Source organism: Nelumbo lutea, chromosome 1, assembly GCF_056320005.1.
Source record: "Nelumbo lutea isolate HS-2025 chromosome 1, American lotus-T2T, whole genome shotgun sequence".
Classification (NCBI taxonomy): Eukaryota; Viridiplantae; Streptophyta; class Magnoliopsida; order Proteales; family Nelumbonaceae; genus Nelumbo; species Nelumbo lutea.
This window is the reverse complement of record NC_142684.1, coordinates 22,463,731-22,491,271: the sequence shown is the minus strand read 5'-3', so window position 1 is coordinate 22,491,271 and position 27,541 is coordinate 22,463,731. Positions and strand designations below refer to the sequence as shown.

General features: G+C 44.7%; 1 protein-coding gene across 1 annotated transcript; it reads right to left on the bottom strand.

Annotated features, from left to right (window-relative positions):
• Positions 1-681: 681 nt before the first annotated feature.
• SWI3C (SWITCH/sucrose nonfermenting 3C) lies at positions 682-25,960 on the bottom strand. The gene is made up of 7 exons (XM_088966440.1): positions 25,736-25,960; positions 25,076-25,642; positions 24,456-24,988; positions 20,220-20,583; positions 20,010-20,083; positions 5,306-5,614; positions 682-1,198 (listed from the first exon to the last, which is right to left on the bottom strand). Exons 1-7 carry the CDS (start codon positions 25,761-25,763, stop codon positions 728-730), a joined length of 2,346 nt encoding a protein of 781 aa, XP_088822566.1. The 5' UTR covers positions 25,764-25,960; the 3' UTR covers positions 682-727.
• Between the last annotated feature and the right edge of the window lie 1,581 nt (positions 25,961-27,541).

Below are 27,541 nucleotides of genomic sequence, written 5' to 3'. Positions count from 1 at the left end.
ATAACTGTCCCCGTTATGAAAAGAATGTGAAAAGGGAACTTTTCACATCATCGTTTGTGAAACTTAAAAAAGGCAACGTTTTCAGTTGGGAAATGGAAAAAAAATGGTCGATAATCACGTCTCTCGTTCGTATAAGAGGGTGCCCAAGATGAGAATGATAAAGACTAGAGATGTCAAGCCACAAGGAGAAGAAAATGAAAGATGTTGAAGATATGAAAGATCAGCTAATCAAAAGAGTTTTGTCATTTAACATTTATGACAAATACCAAAGACTGCATTGCCAGTGCAATTTGAAGCATGTAAATGCGTCGATGAATTAAAGGGTTCTGGTTGACAACTGCCAACGATGGCATGGTTCTAGATAGATGGAACAGCACCATAAGGTTTAAACCGCCTGACCCAAATAGTAGGGGTTACTCGGGTCAAACAACTACTGAAATGTAAGGTTCCCAGACTTGCAAACCTGGTTGGCTGGTTATTACATATCCCTATCCAGCAAAGATACCAAGGCATTCCATTTCAGGTGTCCAACCATTTAAATAGATGAACCAGTTGGGCCCCAGATCGTGCGTGCAATATACCAATTCATTGCGGCCTGCACAACTGAAGCTGTGGCCGCTATCTGGTTCAAAGTCCAAACTATTGGACGAGAGAGAGAGAGAGAGAGGGAGAGAGAGAGAGTCCAATTAAATCATACAGCTCTGAATAAAAACCGATTTTCCGGTGGTCAACCTACATTAGTGTTTGTTCCAGATACAGGTCTTAACATTGGATGACTAAGGGCAGGGGGCATATTGCCTGGGGCGGAAGTGTACATGGCATTGGAGGTGGTGGGTGTCACAGGCTGGTGGATTGCAGAAAGGGGCAACCTTGGCCCAAAAGCAAACATTGGTTGTCGTGGCATGAACATGTTTGGATGGTTTAGTTGGTTATTGGCGTATCCAGAGATATTTGTCTGTGAAGGTGAGGCTGAAATGACTTGTTGCCTGCTGGTTCCAGCATTATTATTTACCACAGCAACAGTGGCAGCAGCAGCTGGTAGGGTAGTAGTGGTACCCATAGGTCCAAACCTAGTTGACATAACCCGGGCCCGTTCAGCTGCAAGCCTTTGCCTTGTCCTCTCTACCTGTTCACATTCTTTCATCAACAAGGTTTCCACCTCCGCAAACTGCTTTAGCTTCAGCTCTAATCTCTTCAACTGCACCAACAAAGCAATTTGAAACATGAAGCTACCAGAAATGGATATAATTTTCTTCCAGGAATAAAAAAAGCTATCGGGTTGTCCAGTTTCTGGCACATGCATCATCATGGAATGCAAACCAACTAATCAGTGGACCCTGTTACTGAACAACCTTGTAATCCCAAAAATGGATGCTTACATGGACCATAGCTTATTGTTCTAATCAGAGACAGCTGATTGGATGGTTATGATTCTCAATCTCAAAGATGGCATAATTTCGGGGAGACAGAGATGCACACATGAAAGCAAAGACTCCTGCATTGATGGCAAGTATGTAATTTCCGAGTGATTTGACTCTTGGTTAATTTGAATTTTTTAGAAGTTGTTTTCTAGTTTGTCGGTAATAGTAAGAATAGAGTTGATCATCTTAAAAAACCAAACTAGTTTAAGTAACCTTATTAGAGAGTTGGAATTTTAAAATTGAAAAGTTAAAGGTGCAATCACATCACTTTTCTTCCAGTCTATTTTTCAAGCGTGAAAACATGTCTGTTTTTCATGATTTGTGTCATTTGATAGATTATTTAGTTATCCATCTATCAGGTCAAGATCCGATGTGTTTTGAGAGAGTTAATGTGTGTTGGGAAGATCTTCTGGTAGCTCTTGACAGTCAAAAGACGCATTGAGCTTTTGCATTAAGATCTGAACAGCCTAAAGCCCCTTTGGTTAAGGCATGTACAGAGACACACACAAGCTCCTTTTAGAGCTTCCCGAAAATTGCCTGATTTGGGCTTCTCACATCTTTTCGGCACATCGACTTTTGTTGGTTAGATCTGCCACAAACCAAACGGGAAAAGACCAAATTGCGGTCTGCCGGGCTTGTAAATAGCCGATAGACAGCACAAAAAGACACGCCAAACGGGGCCTAACTTAGCATCATCAAAATAACAAGTTTTGTTATTGTTATTAGTAGTAATATTATTTAAAACTTCTAAACCTACCAACCAAAGTCCAATATCACACATATTGGTGACCTTGAAAATATACATGTATTGTGATAAGCACCAATATGTTGCGACAATTTGATACAGGTGTAAACGGATCAAATTTGAATCGTATCAGGCAATATCCAAATTCAAATCCGATTAGGAAATCCAATATCTGAATTTGACTTGATATCCAACAGATATTGAAAATCAATGTTCGAATTCAAATTTGATTAAATATTCGAATATTTGATTTGATTCGAATTTGACCAATTAATTATTTTAGGTATTTAATAAATATATAAAATAAATATTTATTTATATAGAGTATATAAATAAATCAATTATTTATATAATTAAACTATAATATATATAAATTATATAAAATACTTAAATATTTTGTATATTATATATAAGAATTAAATTTGAATCTCAAATTTGAAATCGAATTTTCGAATACCATTGACACTTCTACATTTTGAACCTTGGTGTAACTTGGGTTGGTTTCTTTTATTTCTTTTGAGGGCCTACACAACAGGGGGTAGCCCATCCCCCAACACAGGTGCAGGCAGGATCGATCCCAACTTGGGTTGGTTGGGAACCTGTTAAATTTTCAATGGGACTGAACCCTATCCTGAACCCGAAGTGGTTGGAAATTTTCAAATCAGACAACCCAACTCAAGTCCTTTTCAGTCTGCCCCTAGCTCTTCTAGCTAGTCCCTTCAACTTGTAAGAGTTCATTTCTAATAGGTGCTGGAGATGGTCTTCTATGCACATGAACAAACCATTTCAATCTACTCTCTCATTTTCCGCCACACTCATTTTTAAGACATGTTTCTTAACTGTCCAACACTCTTCTCCATAGCTGGCCCTGCAACTATTTTCTAGAATTTTCCTTTTAGCCAAAATGGTATTCACTTATCACGTAAGACTCTGGATGTAACCCTCCATTTTCCCCATCCTGCTCTAATTTTATGGGTGACATCCTCCTCAATCTCTACTTTGTTAAGAATTATTGAATCAAAGTAATGGAAGGTCACAATGAGTTATCTCTCGGTCTCCAATCTTAAGCATACCCTGATTTGCATTCATATTATTATTAAATTTACATTCCATATATTCTGTTTTACTCTTGCTTATTTTAATGCAATTTGTCCATAAAAATAATTTTGCATTTAACCCTTCACTAGTTTCATCAACTACATGTCACAGAAAATATCAGGCACCATGGGACCTCCTCTTGAATATGTCTAGTCAATTCATCTATGGCTAGTGCAAATAGATAAAGACCAAGTGCTGAACCTTGGTAAAGACCCATTTTAACTATAAAACCCGATGTCTCTCCCATGTGTTAGAACCGTAGTTTTCAAGGCGCCAAGGCAAGGCTAGGCGACAGGGGGGCGCCTTGCCGCCTAGTCGCCTAGGCGGGCGCCTAGGTGATGGATTTTTTTAAGTAAAACCATAGATCCTAGGGTAGTTCCCTAGGTTCCATAACCATCTTTCCTCAATAATTATTCATAATTTTCATAAGAAAAGTATAAATTTCATGTTTAGTCTAGAAAATCAACATTTTATGAGAAGAAAAAGAACAAAGTAAAGAAAATCCAAAAAATATAGGGGCTGAACCCCTACTTTTGTTATAGGAAAGAAGAAAAGAAAAGGTGGAAGAAGAAAATGTGTTGATTAGACAAAATTTTAAGTTCTTCCCTTGCTTATAGGTTCAGGTTTTGAAATTTTTGAGGGTCCAATCAAGGATCAAAATTTCGATACGTTATGCCCCGTATCAGGTGTATATTGTATCCTTGGGGTCCCAATACCTGTTTACAGGTGTTTTCGGGGACCCATTTTTTTAAATAATATAAATATATATATATATATTTAAAAATGAAATTGAAAACCAAAGAAATAAAAAAATAGGGAGAGGATCGTTATAAGTACCGATACACCTCTGTCAATACATAGAGGTGTATCGATACTGTGAACCATGGGTTCAATACAGCAGTTAGCAATGCTTGCATTGATTAAACCCTAACAAAATAAGAAAATAATAAAAAGAAATTAGTAAATAAACACATAAAATGAATATTGTAGTTCAATAATGTCTATTTTATAATTATAATGTCAAAAAATAAAAAATCAAAAAGTATTTTATAACCCGGTGCACAAAACTGCTAGGCGACTGGGCAAGGCAAGCCTCCAAGGGCGCCTTGTCGCCTAGGCACCCGCCTAGGCGTCGCCTGGTTAGAACATTAGTTTTATCACCTTTATACATATCCTTCATTAGGTCCACATACCTATTTGGAACACCTTTTCCAAAACCCAACATATTACCTCTCTAAGGACTCTATCATATGATTTCTCTAGATTGGTGAAAACCATATGAAGATCTCTCTTCTTCTCTCTAAACTTTTCCATCAATCATCTTAGTAGAAAGATGGCTTTCATGATTGATCTCCTTGGCATAAACCCAAATTGGTTTTTTGAAATATTTATTTAATGCAGTAAACTTTGCTCAATTATTCTCTCCCAAATTTTCAGTGTGTTTCATGAATTTAATTTCATGCCATAGGTCTGTGTCTGTATCCATAACTGGGCATTATAGCTGCTAATCAAGTCATTTACTTAGCTGCACTAAACTACCAAGGAACCTTATACATGACAAATTAGTTTACAGCTCAAATAGAAAACTGGCTTCTAAAACCATCAAATGTAAAGCATGCCTCTTTTGCATGGAGCTCTTTTGGAAGACAAACTGCACGCCTTTTTTTCTTTTTTCTCCCTGTTTCTTCTAGGCATGGTATATAAAAAGCATATATACATGATTGTATGCCTACAATTTCTTGCTATTGGATAAAAAGGAAAACAAAAAAAAAATCACAAAAAATGAACTCAGCTTCAATAACTAGAGAATAAAGTCAACCCCCACCAGCTGATTTTACATATAGCACAGATTTACCATTTAAAAGTTTTATCCTACAGAACCTTTAAGGTAAAGAGTTACAACCATCAACCAAAGAGAAAGAAATGCAACTAGTTCAATGAGCCAAATAATGGCAATAAATAACATCAAGCATAAGTATATTACCAGAGAAATAGAAAAGAAAAAGAAGCTCAAAATATAAGAACATCGGCAATAATATACCTGATGGTTTATAATGGTAGCAGCCATTCTCTGAATTTCACGTTCTTCGTGATCTGCAAACAGTTTTGCCTTTGTTGCTGCTGCAGCCAGACCATATTTTGCAGCAATTCTCACACTTTCAATGGGCAGTGGAGAAGAAATTGCATCATTCTGATCGCATAATCCTTGTACTCCCACAGTTTCACCTTCCACTTGTGTGACACCATCAGAACCAGCTACTTGGTGGTCCTCCTTGGACAGTGCTACTAATGATGCATGAGCAGAGGCTGCAGCAACTCGTGGCCCAACTGCAGAAGCAAGAAATGCAACCTAGAAAAAATTTCCAACAGTTAAATTGGAAGCAAAACAACTAAGCAAAAACAATGGCCTATATTCTAAAGAAAGTCCATAGAAGGAATCATCAAGTGGAAACAAAATTACAATGCACTAACGTACTGACGCCAAATAAGTTTATTGTTTTTGCTGTGTAGAATCATAAGGTTGTTTTTGCAGTGAACAGACTAAAGTTTTTTGAGAAACATGGAATCAACTATATTCTTTCCATATTTTGGGACGTCAAAAGCCACAACTTAACTTCTTAGATGCAGCACCTAGTACTACTGCCCATATATCTATTTGCATGCAATAATCAACATTTTTCGCTTTTTATATGAACAAAAAAGATTAACCCCTTTCTTGCTTCCTTCTTTTTCTTTTCTCCCTCCCTCATTGGAAGATGTGGTTTAGTGGTGAGTAGTTACATGCTTAATATGAATGACCTGGGTTTATATTTTATTAATGGCATTAGATTTTCTCCTATCATAGACATAACTCTAATACTGTGGCAGAAGTGAGAGTGATACATGAGTGCAATTCCACTTGCAAAAAAATTTGGGTATACTAGACTGGTGATTGAGATTGACTCTATTTTAGCAGTCAACTTCTGTAAGGCTCCTTGGCACAGCCACATACTAACCTGTATAGATAATATCAAAGCCATTTATTCGGAAATTGATAGGATACAATGGGAACATGAAGGGTTTGGTTCTGTTCTCTACCAAGTCTGTAAGCTGTCAAGCTCTAAAAAACCATGTCTACCTTCCCAACCTGGGTGTGAAAAGTAAGAGTTGATTCCTTCTTCACCAAGTGAGTGATCTCTTGTATTTATAATATTTGCTAGATAGAAAGGTGTGACAAATACGTTCTGTCAAAGAATTTTAGACAAGGAAAATAGGCATATTGAGTAACAAACAACAGTTGCTATGATGGAAACTGATGGAGCGCGATCCGACCGGTCTTAGCTGTCCGCTACCTTGCTTCCGAACGGGGTAGCAGGGAACCTAAAACGGAGGAGATGGGAAAGCTCCGGGGGGAACCCGGTGTAGAGGCTCCGAAGCTCAAGTTATAATCCTTCAAAAGCAAGGTAATACCAGATAACGCAAAGTTTGCATACCTCCGTTGTCGGGGGGCAGGGGGCTCTTATAGTCACTTCGTGCCCTCGTCCCGAGGCCCTTGTCAGGTCGGGTATGATTACCCTTGTGCTTGTCAATTCGGCCGTCGTCCTTTCTGCTGAGACAGAACCGTCACTGCCTACCCGTCTTTCTAGCTGGAGATGGCGGTGTCAGTGGCGGTGGCAGGTGGCCGTTTAGAGTGCTGCCGCCAAACGTCAGATCCCAAGTCAGTCAGGCGTGGCGCCCTCGGGCACGGACTTCCCTAGTGTCAGGCATGGTACGACTTGTTTGGTTTTGGTGCCCAGAAGGTGATGCGAAGTGCTGAGCGAGGCGGTTTTGAGCTCGGAGGTATCTATAGGGCAAGTCAGTTCGGCGAGGTGTATCCCGAACTGTTACAAGGTGGGTCAGTTCGGCGAAGTGTATCCCGAGCTGTTACAAGGTGGGTCAGTTCGGCGAAGTGTATCCCGAGCTGTTACAAGGTGGGTCAGTTTGGCGAAGTGTATCTCGAGCTGTTACAAGGTGGGTCAGTTCGGCGAAGTGTATCCCGAGCTGTTACAAGGGTCAGTTCGGCGAAGTGTGTCCCGAGCTGTTACAAGGTGGGTCAGTTCGGCGAAGTGTATCCCGAGCTGTTACAAGGTGGGTCAGTTCGGCGAAGTGTATCCCGAGCTGTTATAAGGGTCAGTTCGGCGAAGTGTGTCCCGAACTGTTACAAGGTGGGTCAGTTCGGCGAAGTGTATCCCCTTGTTCCCGCCTATGCTTGGCCCCTTTTGCCGAACTGTTGTTCCTGCCACGTGTCACATAATAGAGAGGTCGGGCCAAATCTTCCTTCATCAATTGCCCCCCACTCCTTGCGCCGGGGGTTTTGCCATGGTGCGGGGAGTTTTCACGAGGTAGCAGGTGGATTTGTCCCGTCCTTCGAACCTTCACTGCACGAGACGCTTTTGCTAGGGTTCTTTCGGTTTCCGAGAAGGCTGGAAACGTGCTTAAGAATGCTGGTGGTTGTGGCAGCGCGCGTTTTAAATTTCAAACCAATTCGCGCCGCTAGGACGTGACAGCGGGTCATTTCAAAAAGGCGCGCCACTGCTGTACGTGCGCGGGCGACTGTCAGGGAGACGTGCGGCGCGTCAGTTTCGGAAAGACGCGTGTCGAAGCGACGTCAATTTCAAAAAGACGTGCGTTGACGTTTCGCTTTTTTCAGAAAGACGTGTGCCAATCACGTCTCGACCTTAGGGGTCGTGCGGTCAATAGGAACGTGGGCCGTCGGATCGTCTTCGATCTGCACGGTCGATTCTTGGTTACTGTAGCTATAAATAGTGGGGGACCCCGGTCGGTTTGTCACTTCTGCGGTTTGTCTACTGAGTTCGCGTCCAAGTCTTTTCCAGCTCGCGTCAAGGCTGGTTATACAGTCTTCACGGTTCTTTGGCTTGTTCTCAAACTTTCCGGTGAGTACTTTCTTGAATCCATCTTTTCCCCAATGTCTAGCTTTGATAGCTCAGACGATTCTTCGAGTAGGGCCGACGTAGGCTCCACCAATCGAGCAGTGTCCCCAGACTGCCTCAATGATCCTGAGGTGGAGCTTGACTATGAACTAGTGGGCCGAGTCGCTTCGGGCAGTTTGGCGTCTACCTCCCGCCGAGGTCGGATGCTAGACAGGTTTGGTCCTTCGACCATGACGCCTGAGGGGCTTCAATCCATACTTCTGTCTTACAATCTTCCTGGGGGGTACACATTTTATTCCTTCGGGTAGCTTTCCTTGGGAACACGGTCCCGACGAGATCGTAATTTTTCGAGAGCAGCTCGCTGCAGGGTTGCGACTTCCTTTCCATCCCCTTCTCGTCGAAGTCATAAACCACTTCGGTGTCACCGTTGGCCAGCTTCATCCGAACTCTATTCGGAACCTGGTGGGGACAGTTTCCCTTTTTTGCGAGCAAAACTTCCCCTTAGACTTAGAGATATTCTCCTCCATCTTGATGCTCAAGAGACAGGCGGGTTCTCTTCCTGGGGGGAGACGGGCGTATTACCTTTCTCCTCGCCAGGGTTTTAAGCTTCTGCACGATCTTCCTAATAAGGTCCCGGCTTGGAAGCGGGACTACTTCGGCGTGCGAAGTGCACAAGGATGGCCCTTTCAGACCGGGTGGGGTGAGGCCGCTCCCGATTTGGGCGTAACTCTTGATAAAGAGACGGTGAAGGGTCTCCGGCAATGGGCACGGCAAGGCTTAAAGTGCCACCACTACTTAACGGAGGCCAAGCTTATTGCAGCCGGCCTGAGTTCGGGTAGGTTTCTAGCTATGCGGTTTCTTGTTTGCTTTGTTCTTTCATTTTTTCTGATGTCGAACTCGTTTCTGCAGGTGTGATGGACGCGGAGAGGACTTGTGGGGGGCACTTGTTTCAAGGTATGAAGAGGAGGAAGCGGGTCGCCAAGCGAACTCGTACTGAGCTGCCCCTGGATGAGGAGCCCCAAGTTCCAGACCATACGCCGGAGGATCTGCCCAGGGAGCCCGAAGTGACTCCACCAGTGCACGAAACTGCCGGGGCGCCTTACGCTGAGACCACTCATACAGGCGCTCCTGCGTACTCAAGTGCTCCTGCTCACTCCGGGTCTGCTCATACGCGGGCTGGGCCCTCAGGCTCGGGAGCTCAAGGGGAGTTCAGAAGCGTGTTGACGCCGAACTACGCTCTTCAGAAGAGTAGGGACGCTACTTTCCCTGAGGAGGTCGCGGCGTGGACCGATCTTCCCTTGAATCAGGCCGCTTGCCACGCCGTAACACATGCCATGGTGGTAAGTTAGATTCTGTCTTCCTTTTTTATTCTGTTGCTTCTGCTGTCATTTGCTCACTTGTTTCTTTTGGTAGGTGAATTCTTCAATTCATGCCTTGGCGGCCCAAGTGGAGAGGAGCTCGCGATAGGCGCGAGCTGTTGAGGCTGCCACTCATGCTGCTGAAGAAGCCTTCCGTGCTGCAGAGGCAAATACCCGGGCTGCTGAGGCGGCTGCTTACGCTGCTGAAGAGGCTGCTCGCGTCGCGATGGCCAGACAGGCGAGGTCTCAGCGTGACACCGAGGCCATGGGGGTAGTTGTCAAGCATATGGCGGACTTGAAGTTGGATTTGCATCATCAAGTCGAATATCTTCAGGAGGACATCAGGGAGAGAACGCAGATTTTTTCCCAAGGCATTGAAGACGCCAAGAAGAAGGCAGTTGAAGACTACATTGCCTCTCCGCGTTTTGACGATCTGATGGTGGACTCTTACAGGAGGGGGTTCAAAATGAGCCGGTGGATGATTCGGAATACGTACCCCGACCTCAATGTAAGTGCCATAACCACTTCGCGTATAACTCAGGAGATGGCCAATGCTGTCGATGGTGAGCCGGACTCTGAAGGAGAGGCAGGGCCTTTGGGTGTTGTTGAAGTGCCTTCCGATGGCGAAGAAGTGGCTCCGGACATGTAAAATTTGTTTTTTTTTTTTTTGCCAGTGTACTGTTTCTTGCAATGGAGTGTCTTTTTCCCCTTGCTCATCTTCCCCGAACTGTTTCTTTGTCGGGTTATTAAATTTCCGCGGTCTTTTATGCCGCGAACTGATTTTTTGCCGAGCTGATAATGTGCTCTTTGTTAGTCTACGCCGAAGTTCCTCTTGGTTTGCCTTGTGGCACATAGGGCCTGATTTCGTCTACTTCGCTTGGTGGTTTATAAGTAGTATCGCCTTAAGTTCACGATGTTCCACGTTCGAGGTACTCGTTTGCCTTCCAAAGTTTCGAGTTCGTATGTGCCCCCGAGCGCTCTTTTTACTTTATAGGGCCCTTCCCAATTAGGTCCAAGCTTGCCCATGCCAGGTTCGGGCACCATAATCTTACGAAGGACCAAGTCGCCGACTCGGAAGCTTCGTTGCTTAACTCTGCTATTGTAGTAGCGAGCTACCTGCTGCTGGTATGCCGCTGTTCGGATGTGCGCGAGGTCCCTTACCTCGTCCAGTAGGTCGAGGTCGGTACGTAGCTCGTCTCCGTTCGTCCGATCGTCATATGTTTCTAATCACAACGTTGGTACTTCGATTTCGGCCGGGATTACTGCTTCAGTGTCGTAGGTGAGGTTGAAGGGGGTTTCTCCCGTGGCTGCTTTTTTGGTAGTTCGGTGAGCCCATAAGACACTTGGTAGCTCTTCGGCCCACAATCCCTTAGCTCGACCCAGACGCGCTTTCAGTCCGCGCAAGATGGCTCTGTTCATAACTTCCGTCTGACCGTTTGCCTGCGGGTGCGCGACTGACGTGAAATTTTGCTGAATCCCCATGTTCTGGCACCACTCTTGGAACTTGATATCCTCGAATTGTTTTCCGTTGTCGGAGATTAGTACCCGAGGTAACCCGAACCGACATACTATGTTCTTCCAGAAGAAGTTCTGTATGTTTCGAACCGTAACAGTTGCCAGAGGTTCGGCTTCTATCCACTTCGTAAAATAATCTACTGCCACAACTAAGAATTTTCTTCCGCCTGTTGCTGGTGGAAATGGCCCTAGGAGGTCGATGCCCCATTGTGCAAAAGGCCACGGGCTGGCGAGGTATTTGAGGTCGGAGGCGGGTTGATGGTGGATGTTAGCGTGTTTCTGACACTTGTCGCATTTTCTGACGAGCTCGATAGCTTCTGCCTTCATCGTTGGCCAGTAGTATCCTTGTCGAAGTGCCTTTTGGGCGAGTGCTATGCCCCCCAAGTGTCCGCCGCACAGGCCTTCATGAGTGTCGCGGAATACGAACTCGACTTCGGTAGGTCGCAGGCAACGCAAATAGGGGAGCGTGTACGACCGTCGGTATAACCGTTCGTCTATTATGACGTATTTGGCCGCCTGGCGCTGCACCCTCTTGGCCGCATTGCGTTCTGCAGGGAGGGTTCCGTCTATCAGGAAGCTCGCGAGTGGATCGATCCAGCTCGGCTCTGCTTCTAAGACGGGAGCGACCTCCTCTGTCCCCCCGAGAATACTAGGCCGAGGTAAGTCCTCTATGTACACAGTTCTCATATTGTTGTGAATCGTACTGGCTAACCGGGACAGGGCGTCGGCCTCAGTGTTTTCTGACCTTGGGATTTGCCTGATGATGTGTGACTGGAAGTTGAGCAGGGCTTCTTTTACTTTGGCCAAATATGCGATCATGGAGAGATCGCGTGCTTCGTATTCGCCGTTAACTTGGTTTACCACGAGCTGAGAATCGCTGCAGATGACCAAGTGTTTTGCCTTTACCTTTCGCGCTAGGTCCAGCCCGGCGATCAGTGCTTCGTACTTTGCCTCGTTGTTGGATGCCGCTAACTCAAAGCGTAGTGCGTATTCTAATTTTGTGCCGCCCGGGCCGCACAAGACTATTCCAGCTCCGCTGCCTTGCCGGTTCGAGGAACCGTCTACTTGAAGGATCCAGGGCTCCTCATCCCAATTCACGCTTCGCCTGACCAGGAGAGATGCCACACTGGCTGCTACTTCACGGGGTTCGGACTCTATGGGCTCAGGAGCTCCGGGTTCGCCCGAACTGGGGACCTCGGGCTCAACCTGTGGGGCTTCGTGGCTGAAAGTGCACTTGGCGATAAAATCTGCCAAAGCTTGGGCCTTGATAGCGGTTCTTGGTTTGTACTGGAGGTCGTACTCGCTGAGTTCGATGGCCCATTTCGTCAGCCGACCGGAGACCTCGGGTTAGAGTAAAACTTGTCTAAGAGGTTTGTCAGTTAGGACGATGACGGTGTGAGCCTGGAAGTATGGGCGGAGTTTCCGAGCTGCTATTACTAGGGCGTATGCTAGTTTTTCTATCTCTGGGTACCTTGCCTCTGCTCCCTACAAAATTTTACTAACATAATAGATGGGTCGTTGGACCCGGTCTGTTTCTTTTATCAGTACCGAACTGACCGCCTCGTCGCTCGCCGAGAGGTACAGTTCTAAGACCTCGCCCACCTCGGGCCGAGCTAAGGTTGGCACACTAGCGAGGTAGACTTTTAGTTCATCGAACGCGAACTGGCAGTCCTGGGTCCACTCGAACCCTTTGCCTTTGACTGCCCTGAAGAAGGGTAGGCAGCGCGGTCTGCTGACTTAGACAAGAAGCGGCTTAGAGCGGCTATGCAGCCGTTTAGCCTCTGAACCTCTTTTACTTTTCGAGGTGGTTTCATATCTAGAACGGCTTTTACTTTGTCCGGGTTGGCCTCAATACCGCGCCGATTCACAATGTAGCCTAGGAACTTGCCCGAGGTGACACCGAAGACACACTTGTTGGGGTTCAACTTCATGCTAAACTGACGCAGGATTTGGAAAACAGAATCTAAGTCTTGTACTAATTCTTGTGAAAACTGAGTCTTGACGACCATGTCGTCTACATAGCACTCTATCTTCGTACCAATCAGGGGCCGAAATAGCCTATTTACAAGTCTTTGGAAAGTCGCGCCGGCATTTTTTAGTCCGAAGGGCATGACTTTGTAGCAATACAGGCCGAACTCGGTTATGAAGCTGGTTTTTTCTTCATCGGATGGGTCCATCCTAACTTGGTTGTAGCCCGAGTAGGCGTCCAGGAAGCTTAGCAACTCGTTTCCCGAGGTCGCGTCCACTAGGCGGTCAATTCTGGGGAGGGGGAAGCAATCTTTCAGGCAAGCTCGATTCAGGTCGGTATAGTCGACGCACATGCGCCACTTGCCGCTTGCCTTTTTTACCAGCACCGGGTTGGCCACCCAGCTCGGGTAATGGACTTCCCTTATGAAGTTTGCTGCGAGGAGCTTCTCGACCTCCTCGTCGACCGCTCTCTAGCACTCTGGGGCTAAGTTGCGCTTCTTCTGTCTAACAGGTCTGACTACAGGGTCAGTATTAAGTTTGTGAGTTATCAGTCTAGGGCTAATGCCGGGCATGTCGGCCGCGGACCAGGCAAAAATATCTAAATTTTGAAGTAAAAAACTCACCAGTTCGGCTCGTAGGGGGTCTTCGATGGAAGCTCCGATGCTTAGTGTGCGAGCTGGGTCCGTAGCTGAAGTCGGGATTGCGACTGTTTCCTCCGTGGGCGAAACTCGCTCCTCACCTTGCTCTGCAGGCCGCTCCAGTTCGAGGTCGTCGGCCGCCTTGGTTTTTCCCTTCAGGGCGGCAACGTAGCACTTGCGGGACTCGAGCTGGTCACCCCGCGCTACCCCTATACCGAAGTCCGTAGGGAACTTCATGGCCAAATAGTAGGTGGAGACCGCCGCCCGTAGGATATGCGTGATCGGCCGCCCTATAATGGCATTGTATGGGGAGGGGGTCGCGACTACCAGGAAATCATGGTTGAGTCTGACCGCACAAGGCCATGTGCCGACTTCCACAGGGACAGTTACTTTTCCGAGGGGCCTGACTTCCTCTCCGCTGAAACCCACCAGGGGAGTGTTCGCGGGCTTCAGCTCGCTCCTCTGTAACTACAGCTGGTCGAATGCTGATTTGAAGAGGATGTCCGCTGAGCTGCCCGAATCTACGAGTACGCGCCTGACCTCGAAGTCACTGATCCTTAGTTTAATGACAAGCGCGTCATCATGGGGGTAGTGGACTCCTCGCGCGTCGTCCTCCATAAAAAAGATTGGCTCTTCGATCTTTGGTCTCTTTGGGGGGTTCCGTTCTTCGAGGGCCGCTTCGCGAACTGAAGTCCGGGCTGCTACCGAGGTACACCCCGCTACCACCGAACCTCCTACTATTACATGGATGGTTCCCCGAATTGGCCTCTCTTTCGGAGGCTACTTCTGCAACGGTTCGGCAGGTCTGTTGCTAGACTCGAGGGCATCCTTTTCGTGCTCCCCTTGCCGACCTGCTTTATTGTTATTGTTGTGTTGTACAAAGTTTCGCAAGTATCCGCGACGGATGAGCCCCTCTATCTCGTCCCGGAGGTTATTACACTGTTCGGTGCTATGACCATGGTCTCTATGGAAACTACAATACAAATTCTTGTTTCTCTCGTTCGGATTTCCCTTTAGGCGAGGTGGCCACTTAACATACGGAGCATCTTTGATCGTCATTAAGATCTCTGTCCACCTCGTGTTTAACGGCGTGTAGTCCGTCCGAACTGCTAGGGGAGCCCGGAATGACTGGTTCGGCTTCGGCTCCCGGGTCAGGTTTTTTCTATTCACCGAGTTGGAGAGCTCGCCTTCTCTCTTTCTTTTCTCGTTCCCGCCTTCGGTTCGTTGGTTGATTTCTTCCTCTGTCCTCATGAACTTATCCGCGAGTTTGAGGAATTCGGCCATGGTTGCGGGCTGGTTGGCCACCATGTGCCATTTGAATTCTTTGTGCGTCACCCCTCTTTTGGCCGCCGCGAGCTGCACTGCGGGGTCCAACCGCGGTATCTGCAAGCATGCTTCGTTGAACCGCTTGATGTATCCCCGAATAGATTCTCCTCTTTGGACCACTCCGAAGATGCTTTCCTCTGATCTGGGGCACCGTCGGCTGGTGATGAAGTGTGTGGTGAAGACTTGCACGAACTGGGCCCAGCACTTTATCGACCCGGGGGCCAGGTTCCTGTACCAAGTGCGGGCCACCCCCCTGAGGGTGGTTGTAAAGGCCACGCACATGCACGATTCGCTGGCCCTGGCGAGGTGCATTTGCGACTGAAAGGCGTCAACGTGGTCGTTGGGGTCGAAGGACCCGTCGTACTTGTCCAGAGGTGGGAGCTTGAAGTCTCTGGGTAAGGGGACCGCCAGGAGTTCCAATGCAAGGGGGGAAGGAACGGAGAGAGCCGGGGCAGCCCCTACCTCGCCCGAGCTCATGTCTTTGCCTCTGAATTCCGACAAGGCACGGGTGGCAGTTCAGCGACTTCGCCGGCGCCTTCGCCGTTGAGCAGGCCTTGTACTGGCGCTGTTGGCCTCCGTATTACCGAGCTCGATGGGCCCGGAATGCTGGTAGTCCGCCGCCAGGGCGCTGAATCGGTTTTCGGTGAGCGGGAGCTCAAGCTTGGAGCGCCGGGGTGCCGACCTCGCGGGTGAGGTTCCCGACCCGCCCGCGGGTTGCAAGGCGGGGATGACACTTTTCTCTCTTCGGCCCGGGGACGAGGCCTGGCTGTTAGGGTGGTTCTGGGGCCGGGAGGCCTTCGCCTGGTGGGGGCGTCCATCCTACGGCGAGGCCTTGACCGGCCTCGGAGCGGGGTGGCAAGGTGGAAGTAGTGGTTGGTTCGGTGGCAGTTGGGGGAATTGCTGTTGATAGTGATATTGGGAGATGTTGTGCAGCACTTGGTGCTGGTGAAGCTGGTGCTGCTGGAACTGTTGCATTTGGGCTTGCATTGCCCGCATGCATTGCATCAGGTCCTCCAACCTGTTTTGGCTAGCTGCCAGGGGGACGGCAGTTGGTTCAGTGAGGGTTGTCTCGATGGGTAGAGGAAAGGGGGTGCTTGTGGTAGGAGGGTTTACGGGTGCCACTGCTTGTGGCGCGTTCAAGCTGGGGATCCCATCCGCCGAAAGGGGGATGGTGAACTGTCCAACGCACACTACGGGGACTTGAAGTTGCTCCCCGGTGGCGTTTGTCTCCGTGCCACGTCCGGTGTTGCTGGAGGAGGCCATGAGTGTTGGGTTTTTTGAAGAAAAGGGGTTATCGAAGTTTGGAGGGAGGCTTTTTGAAGCGTGTTCCCACAGACGGCGCCAATTGATGGAGCGTGATCCGGCCGGTCTTAGCTGTCCGCTGCCTTGCTTCCGAACGGGGTAGTAGGGAACCTGAAACGGAGGAGATGGGAAAGCTCCGGGGGGAACCCAGTGTAGAGGCTCCAAAGCTCAAGTTAGAATCATTCAAAAGCAAGGTAATACCAGATAACGCAAAATTTGCATACCTCCGTTGTCGGGGGGCAGGGGGCTCTTATAGTCACTTCGTGCCCTCGTCCCGAGGCCCTTGTCAGGTCGGGTATGATTACCCTTGTGCTTGTCAATTCGGCCGTCGTCCTTTCTGCTGAGACAGAACCGTCACTGCCTAACCGTCTTTCTAGCTGGAGATGGCAGTGTCAGTGGCGGTGGCAGGTGGCCGTTTAGAGTGCTGCCGCCAAACGTCAGATCCCAAGTCAGTCAGGCGTGGCGCCCTCGGGCACGGACTTCCCTAGTGTCAGGCATGGTACGACTTGTTTGGTTTTGGTGCCCAGAAGGTGATGCGAAGTGCTGAGCGAGGCGGTCTTGAGCTCGGAGGTATCTATAGGGCAGGTCAGTTCGGCGAGGTGTATCCCGAACTGTTACAAGGTGGGTCAGTTCGGCGAAGTGTATCCCGAGCTGTTACAAGGTGGGTCAGTTTGGCGAAGTGTATCTCGAGCTGTTACAAGGTGGGTCGGTTCGGCGAAGTGTATCCCAAGCTGTTACAAGGGTTAGTTCGGTGAAGTGTGTCCCGAGCTGTTACAAGGTGGGTCAATTCGGCGAAGTGTATCCCGAGCTGTTACAAGGTGGGTCAGTTCGGCGAAGTGTATCCCCTTGTTCCCGCCTATGCTTGGCCCCTTTTGCCGAGCTGTTGTTCCTGCACGTGTCACATAATAGAGAGGTCGGGCCAAATCTTCCTTCATTAGAAACCTCATATACATTGAGATGTGATATATTCTGAATAGAATATACCACCATTAGGCTTGTCTTGTAAGTTGTAAGAAATCAAACTTTGAGCTAAGCTAGTAAGTAATTTAATTAGAATGTCTGCAACCTTTTTAAATAAAAGGGCTGAGCTAAGCCTAATGAATAGCACATTTTTGAGCTACCATTTTACATAAAGAAAAAATAATCTCATTATGTTTTGTATGTGAGTAAAAGATGGGATTGGCTGTTGACAAATCGCTCCTAATTTGGTCTGAACACTCTTTAACTTCGGCTTGGTGAACTTTGATGTTTACTTTCATATGGATGATCTTATGTCAAAGCATTATGGTACTTTTTTTATCAGCAGAGAATAATTTTATTAACTAAGAACTAGATACAGAATTACAGAGATACAGTATAGCATCAAAGGACTGCCAATGCCCTGCAGAATATTAAAGCCCAAAATAATTGCTGCATGTTTGGCTTATACAAGTAGCCTTTTTTTTTGATAGATATACAACTAGCCATTTTCCTAACCACTGTTGGACACAAAGAAAGAAATCATATGATACAAACAGTCCCAACATTCTTGTGAGACCATTAGTCAACATTTTAAAATGTCCATGTCCAACATGATGCCTCCTGACTTTAACAATGTTCCTTTGCAAATCAGGCACAATCCAAAGTACTGGCCATACTTCAAGGTAACAATCAATATTACAATACATTCTTCGTTTTCTTTTCTACAATTATAGCATTTAATTTTTGTTATAAATATAATGGATGTTTATCTTATAGAATTGCAAAGGAGTCCTAGATGAAATACATGTTTCTACATGGGTTCTGGATTATAATTAAGACCCATGTCACCATAAGAAGGGTCCTTACTAGGGGTGGCAACGAGCCAAGCTTTTCACGAGCTATTCGAGCTCGGCTCGGCTCGGTTTAAACCAAAATCTATGAGCCGAGCTCGAGCCCAATTTATAGGTTCGTTTGCTACTCAAGCCGAACTCAAGCCTAATAAAGAGCTCGTCTTGTAAGGCTCGCAAGCATAATCAAGCTTCTACATACATACATACATATAATATTTTTATTTTTATATATAATAATAATAACTAATTATTATAATTATTAATTTTTTTAATGTCAAATAAAAAATAAAAATTTTATATGTAATTTTTTACTTTTATAAAGCATTTGACTTACAGTCAAGCATGAGCCGGGTCGAGCTCGAGCTTATGAGCTTTTGACTCGAGTTGAACCCAAGCTCAAGTCTTTAGCTTCAATTTAGCTCGAGCTATACTGTCTTGGCAAGCCGAGCTCGAATAGCTAGATATTCAGCTCGGGTTGACTCAAATCCACCCCTAGTCCTTACACACAAAATGTAATAACAGTATGTGACTTCAACATGCAGTTTACATTTGTCTTTGCTGGATGGGAGAGAATCGATCATAATTATCACATCATTGCAAAAGCTATATCTAATCCTAAATATAACTTTCTACATGCACCCCTTAGTATGTAAGCTTATATAGATAAATTAATGCTAGTGCATCATCCTCAGACTGAAGTATGAGAAGTAGCAGGCCATGTCAAGAACCTATATACTCCAAAGGCCCAAACCCTTCCAGACCTCCAGAACCCAAAATTCAACCACATTAAACTCCAACTCCTCATTCTAAAACGCCAAGTCTGGAGAATCAACGGCAGGATTCACCCCTTCTTCATTAACTCCCCAAAACTTTTGGAAGCCCATCTCATTCAATGTCTTTATAAATAGATGTAAACTTAGAAGCCTTGCTCTCATACTGCCAAAAGCTAGCACCAAGGAACAAAACCTAACTTATTGATAAAAAAAAAGGAACAAAACCTAACTTGAAAATTAGTTTTTCCTTCTCTTAAAACACTTCTAAGAGAAGCAAATGATACAAAATTCCAGAGTATAATCATCAAATAATGGCACTCAGCTTACCCCTCGAAAATCACATCAATCATATATTCAATCCAGAAAGAAGTGATGCACAATGTAAAACCCTCCAACCAAATTATGCGATAAATAATAGATGATATTAATCTAAAACTACAAATGAATAACAGACATAGGGAGCAAATATGTTGACAAGCTCTGACTCATGATATCCTGTTATCTAGTTGTCCACATAAAAAGGGAGGGAGGATTTGAAAGGCTCCAAAATCGTAAATATTGCTGTAAAACAAGATATGTGAAAAACTGTACCAAAACCATGACCAGGAACACTACAATGGAATGACTACCCATATCCATACCTACTCATTAATTTCAGCTTTATGCTAGCCATAAAATATCATAGTCCATATTCAACTGTCTAATCCTAATGAATGGAGAAAAGGCATAAAATTGGCAACAACTGTCTGAACTCTGAAGTGAATGGAGAAATGAATTCAAAATCCCAAACAAAAATCTCATATATCAGTTTATACACCAATCTGCAAATATACAATCTCAGAGACTCAGGCATGACATAAAATTGACAACAAATCATATACAAGGGAGGGAAGAAAAGCTTCACAAGACCCAGAGTATCTGAAAATGCATCCAACCAATAAACCAACTACACAAGGAAATGTAAGGTGGCTTCTACCTTTGTAAAGTAGTTGTCAGACATCCACTTTATCAGTAGGTCATCAAAAACAAATATACAAAACAGAAATAAAGATCGGTATAATGATGTAATAATAAAATATTTTTGTTGAGAGTCAACAAAATGATATGTGGAACTGGGGTTTGCACAGATCAGATAATAACTTACCAGGGCCATAAGAGGATTCCCTGCTGAAGCAAATGGGAGTCTGCTTTCAGAATCAAGGTTTGCAATAGAAACCCCTGAAGAAAAGATATATAATTACAAAAAGGGGGGAACATGATTTATTTGTAAGAACTAAAATATATAACTGAAACTATAGCAAAGACATATAGATAGCTCACAATGACTAAAATGGAAGTGAAAGTGCAAAAATACCTGCACAATCACCATTAGAAGTTGCATATTGTCTTCCATCATCAACTGTGTTTGGCACACTAGACAAGATAGATTTGCTTGGAACTTCAATATTCTCCAGCAGGCTATCCTCCATGGGCAGACGAATAAAATGAAGGATGCACTGGGCTTTTGACTTAGTGCCAACATGTTCTGCAATGTCATTCCAGTTGTCATTGTAGATTTCCAATGCCTCCAGAAGGAGAAGAGTTTCCTGATCGGTCCAATTATCCCCGTCGAGATCATACAAATCTCTTGAGGAATCCACCCTTATGAAATCCATGCTTGAGTGACCAATAACAAACATTCCCTCATGAAAGCAATCCAAGCAAAGCAGTACATCAACCTGCCCAGAGACATGTTAATTACTCTCACAAGTGGAAATGAAGACAAAATCATAAGCAAGCATCGAATCAACAAAAAAATATATTATGTTAGAACAGAGTTCACGTCAATCAGTAAAGAGGAGTATAAAGTTTTACCAAGTAAATGAACCTCCAATTACAAACTTCATCAAGAGAGCTAGAAACTAGACTTCAGTGACACAATCATTTAGTTTTTACTGATCAATATGGTTCTTGGGCACATTGTTTGGGTGTTCTGCTGTTGATCAGACAATTAAATATGTCTAAGGTCTGTGTTACTCCACATAGAATTGGAGTTTGTGCAAATAGCGTAACAAATAGATGCCTGTTAGACCAAGTTAATCAAGACAATAAATTACCTAAGTCTGATTTAGGGTTTTGTTTTCTTGAGGTTGGTGTCAAACTTTCCAGAGCTATAAAAGTTAAGTAAAGCTCCCAAAACATTGATGCAGCAGAATCTTCAACCAGAATTAAAAAAAGAGTGGAAGACGTGTTTCAGATTAGTACACTACAGAACAACACCCCATTGTTCTACTAATATGTGGTACCTAGACAATATGATAACTCACTTTGTTCGATGACACATGGTACATGAATCTCAATGGACTTCCAGCACATCAGACAACTGACTCTGAAACATGCAAAAAGACATCTCTTGTGGAGTCTACATTGTGCAGCTTACAATATCTGTTCGTTTCTTATTATTTTAACTTTTAACATTGAAAAAGGCATGCACTGTATTATTCATATGCCATTTTATATTTATAAAAAGCTAGAACCAACAAGCCAGGATGAAGGGAATGGTTTGTAAACTGCAATTAATATGACTTGACCAACGAAAGTCCCCAGGCCACCCTTCTGCAGAGAAGCATCCTCAGAAATAAGACCTTCAGACCAGGAAGTCCATTCACCTCATGAGAAAGGTTGCAACTATGTCCAGTGTGGATTTCTGCCAATAGTAACTTGTCCAAACAACATGGTTATTCACCTAATATATTGCATTAACTGAATGCTTATTACTATCTTGTCGTTATGATATACCCTGTTCAATATATATAACCGAAAGCAAGTTTATCTGTGACTAAAATTAAGGTGTTTAAGTTCCATGTAATTCTACGGTTATAGCTACAGGGCTACTCACCATCAAGTTGATGAATCTAAGTTTTTTTTAGAAGAGGTAACTTCTATCATTCATTAATAACAAAAAGAGGGGGGATCTGCAATCAAACCAGAAAAGGCCAAAACATAGCCAAAAGAGCACCCAGATTACATAGGCATTGAGTTTGCACTATACAAAAAAGTCCTATGTACCCCTGATTTAGCCAAAAAAAATCAGTCTCAGAATTCAGTACCCTTGGTATCCATCTGCATAGCCCTAAATTCAGCTTCAGATGCTTCAGTAGAGTCAGCCAGCCCACTATAAGCCCCTTTTTTTTATAAGTAAAAAGAAAATTCATTAAAAAGAAAAGGCAAATACAACCTAGAGAGGTGTTGAGGAAACACCTCCAAACAAAGCTAGGAACAATGTTCTCCCAAACACATATTCTTTGAAATCTTTTTCACCCATATCCCAACACATCAGCCCCTCAAACAACTTACAAACCCAACCACCCCAATAGAAAAAATAAAAAATGAAACCCAGAAATTGGAACATTGCATAAGCACACAAACGAAGCCCGGCAACCATTGCAGAACCACCAAAGACAACCAAGCCTCACTTTTTCACCTGCATCATTACCAACAGCACACTTCACTCTTCATCAACAAAGTCAAACTCCTCTCCTTCACCTTCCTCCCATTTCCCACCCCCTTCCTCAACTGCAATGTTCTTATTGCTTTCCTGCCTTTTATTCTGTTCAAAACTTCAAAATTGTTTGATTGCCTTCCTCACTACTGCTTCTCCCCCCAAAAAGAAAAGACCAAGAGATTTCCCAACTGCCAATTGTCTATCTACTAGTTGATCAATAACGACTTTTCCTCTCTCCATTATACTTGCTTTGGGAATTTCTTCAGCTTTGTTCCCTCCTATTTCTTTCTCCCCCTCACTATAAGCCCAAATTATGATGCCAGTCCTGTTAAGAATCAGGCCTCCTATACCAGCCAAGATTGGATGATCTGAGAGTGGTCTGCAGCTGCCATCAAACATCAAGATATATTCTGAATCCAGTCTGGGAATGATCATTGGGCTTAGCTGATTGTCAACATAAGAGGACTGCAGAATTACAAACAAATTCCTTTCAAGACCACTATAGTTGAAGCCTTTAAACTGATTGCAGGAGAGCTTCCAAGAGAAGATGCAAAATAAAACTCTCCCTCTAAGACCTTCTATCACAGTAGACTTATCCTCAGAAATTCTTCTGTTGTGTTCCTTCCATATACACCACATAACAACATGAATCAGGGCCCTCCAGAAGATTCTGCCTCTAAACCCATTTTATTTTTACACTAACAGCTGTTCATTGCTGTGTGTATCTATGTTTCTACCAACATGAATAAGCACATCTATGTTGTAGGAACACTTGAAATGGATTATGGATGCTGTGTCCAAGTAAGAAATTTCAGTTTCCAGTGTAATTAACACCTTGCCCATACTATATCTTTACTCGGTGTGTAATAGCAAGGACACACTCAAGTCAGAATCACAGTTGCCACATCCAAAAACCATATCACTGGCAATTTGCGTTAGTGCACGTATCCAGAAATCATAGGTTTTGGCTTTATCTTTACTCGGTGTGTAATAGCAAGGACACACTCAAGTCAGAATCACAGTTGCCACATCCAAAAACCATATCGCTGGCAATTTGCGTTAGTGCACGGATCCAGAAATCATAGGTTTTGGCTTTATATCCCCTTTAGATTTTGTAATTGATAACTGTCCTTACCAATGTTAAATTTTTACTCAAAAAATGTCAAGTTTTACCTCAAAGAGATAAGTGGTTTGACAATGATTTTTCTAAAGCTTTCTAATTGTTGTATTTCAATAAGAACTCCTTCCTCCCAAATCTCTCTAGAAGTAGTTTAGACATCTATGAAGAATGAAGCATGACTAGATGACGCCTTGAGTTCTTAAAACTTAAGTTGAAATCATTATTCGAGAACGTTGCTTCATCTTTAAAAAATATTCATTTCATTGACTCCATCTTTTAATTTAACAACGTAAAGGAGTTTATTTGATCAAAATTTCCTGTTAACCGTGTCAGGCTCCTAGAACTAGCAGATCTTCCTTGGTTTATACTTTTAACACATTAAGAAAGTTCTTTTGCATCCCCCATCTTAAAATGGGGCTTTCCAGTTCATATAAACAAAAAGACTCTATTGAGGCATACTCAACACTAAAAAGGGATTTTATCCTCATTTCAAAATTATGGTCTGTCATTGACAAATCCGGACAACTAACTTGACTAATCATCATAAACAGGAAAAGAATAAGTTTGCAAATAATAGAGCATAATATAGTTCACACTTCTCCCTTTCTACTAAAAATGAAACTCAAGTCCTTATATTGGCCAATCTTTTATTAAACGTCCACAAATCAGTCAATCAATTGACAATTACAATAGTGAGAAAGTAAAACATATGATGCCCAAAAAAGTTTGGCTTCTTCTTTTGCCAAATGACTGTATTCAAAAGCAGTCCCTTAAGCGTTTCTAACCTTCTCTGACAACTTTATCATCAAGTTATCACATCTTTTCCAAATAATTGAACTCATTAATTGCCAATGTTTTAACTTCCAGGTTACTAAAATCATGGAGCACAAAAACTAATAATAAATAATGAAAATGAAAAAAAAAAAAAAGGGAAATGAACTGCCCAAAAGGACCCTTTGGGAGAAGGAGGGAGGAAATTAAGTTACCTCCTTCTGTGATTGATAGTGCACACGAGGCAAAGGCCGAGAGCAGCAATTGCAGTGGTTTTCAGATAAGCATTCCCGAATTCTGCTCTCCAAATCAGAGAATTCATCACCAGGAGATGACGAGGCAGAAACGTCTGCAGGCCTTAACCTGCTCTTGGACTTCTCAAATTGAATCAAACTATCAATAGACCTCAAGGCAGCCGAAGGGACCAGCAGCTCCCCATTGGGATTCGCCTTCAGGTACTGCCCACTAATTCTAGGTTCATGGTTAATCGTTGCCACACTGTAGTTAATGATTCCCCAGTGATCCAGGAACCGAAAAATTCTGTTCAAGTCATGCATTTCAACACTAACACCCAGTCCATTACAATCGTTAAACGATAGCCTCTTCTCTGGATTCTCCATGTACTTTGCAACAATCCGATTCCGGCATTCCATGTATTTCTCCGGTGTATGATCCCCAGACTTGACGGAGAAAAACTGGGGGACCACCTGCCTCTCCAACCTGTGCACCGAATTCGGAGAAAACCAATCTGCACAAGATAATATAAATACGCGATTAAGCAAAATTAACACCGCAAACAAGAGACATGAATCAAACTAGAAATCAAATTGCTTACCCGCGTGCATCGGCACGACAAGCACTCGATTGTTGCCAAATCGCTTAACGACTCCCCGACCTTCCATTATAGCTGGGGGAGTAATTACGTAAGCGAAAGAGGAACCCTCGGCTCTATCCAGATCTGCTTGCGCTAGAGACGGGCTGTCGGCCGGTACAGCCGACAATGCCTGAAGCTGTCCATGAGATATATTCTCGAAAAAGTAAGGGTTTTGCTGAGTTCGGTTGTCTGGAAACTGAAGGGCACGCTCAGCGGCAACGATTGCGTGAACAGACGGATGTAGGCGGTTCACAATGTGCTTGACCACGGCCGGAAAATCAGAAATACGAACTCCCCCGTCCGAAAGGACCTCTCTTTCTCGAGTGTCCTGGCCGGTATCACCAGGGGCTGACGGGGTTGTGGTGGGGGTTGGGCGGGCGGGGTTGATGGGGTGCAGGTCTTCGTCTTCGTCAGCATCGACGTCGTCGTCTTCCTCGTCATCTTCGTCTTCGTCTTCGGTTCTCTGTCTCTTGCTGTTGCTTCCGAGATTGGTGTCTCGCTTCCTCTTCTTCCACTTGTTACGAGATTCTGCTTCAAATATTTTTCAGAAACGAAGAAAGAAATGAGATTGAACGGGAGATGCAAAGAGATAATATAGAGTTGTGTCGGGTTTTAGCTTACCTGTGGGGAAGGGGAGAGAAGCTGACATTGAGAGAGAGAGAGAGAGAGAGAGAGAGAGGGGGGGTGATTAGGAAGTCTGTGAGGTGTTTGGTTGGAGTAGACAAAGGAGAGAGAAAGGGCCCGACCAAAGAAGAGAAGAGGAGCGCTCCCTTCCCTGCTCTCTTCCCCTCTTTGACTCTGCCGTGGGACTGTGGCTGCGTTATTTTGTCTGTATATAAAATGCACGGAAAATTTTGTTCTGTTGCAGATGATAAAGGAAATTAAAAAATTTCTAAGAATGAAAATAAAATTCCCCAAAATAATTAAAACAAAAATAACACGTTAAAATAAATCAAATATTCATATATCTATATATAAAACTACTGGCGACCGTACAATGTAGGGATTTATGAAGTGAAACTTCGGAAGGTTATAACTAATGAAAAATGCAATGTTGTTTAAAATAATTAATTTTTAAAATAATTAATCTTTAACTTAATAATTTGTTATGAAAATAATTTAGTAATTTGGTTAATTATATAAATAATTTTTAATAACAATATTAAAGTATTGCTAATTACTTAATAAATTATGTTTTCAAATTATTTATAGTGATGAAGGGCGATTTGGCCCGACCTCGTAGTCTGGGGACACGTGTGTGTGACCTGGCCCAATGAACAGCTCAGCCTGACAGCACGACCGCGACTCGACGGGAGAGACACGCCGAGTCCAACACTGGCCACTCGATGAGTTAAGCAACTCGCTGGGGACTGACACCTAGCCAATTTTCACTCCCATCAAGTGTGGAAGGTCCCGAGCTCCCCCTTCCCAAGGAGGGAGCACCCCGTTTTTGGCTAAGTGTCCTGAGAGAGGAGCACCTTGGGGCAGCACCGCCCCCAGCGCAGGCACCTCGGCACCTCGGTACCGGGACAAACCTACCCCAGGCAGTCCGACACACGATAGCTCGGTAGGCCGTGGGGAGGCCTGTCTGACATCCGTACCCACCGGACTTGGTGGTAGAGCTCAGATCCCTTGCCAGGCGGCATTCTGTTTGCTGTCTCTAGAAAGCATGACACGTCTGTCGAGCCTGTACCTGGCAATGGCAGTCTGTAGCAGCAACCTGCGCCTGCCACACCTGCCTTGGCAGTAACGGCTAGGGCGGTGGCGGTTATGTCAGGTATGACCGGGCTCCAACATAAAAGAGCTCTAACTCTCACAAGGAAAAGGTATTGAAGCTTAAGCACTTTCAGCACTCTTACTCTCTACTCTCTCTTTGAGATTTTCTTCAGTTCTAACTTAGCCATCGGAATGTTCCCACCGGGATAACTCCCTGAGAACCCTTCACCTTCTCCTTCCTCTCAGGTGCCATTCATTCCAGTCAGAAGCCAGGTCACAACCAGCTAGGAGTGCCTAGATCGTGCAGCATCATTTGGCGCTATCTATGGGAACCGCTTCTAAAAGCCTCCCTTTAATCTCTACGAAACTTCCTTCTTTTACTCACCAGCACCACTGACACCCATGGCTTCTTCTAGCAACTCCAAATGTTGGAGCACCCCAGAGGAGCAACTCCAACTCCCCACCGTTTGCATCGAGCAATTCACTGTCCCCCTCTCTGCGGACAGGGTTCCTAGCCTAAACGTGCCTGCAACGGTGGCACCCATAAATTTCCCGCTGCCCCTACAGTCGGGATGACCTCCGCCGAACCCACCACTCTCCCTCCGGTGGTCGGCCAAGGCCAACTTGAAGACTTGATGCAGTGCATGTGGGCCATGCAGGCCCAGATGTAGCAGTTTCAACAACTCCAGTTTCACCAGAAGCAAGTGCTTC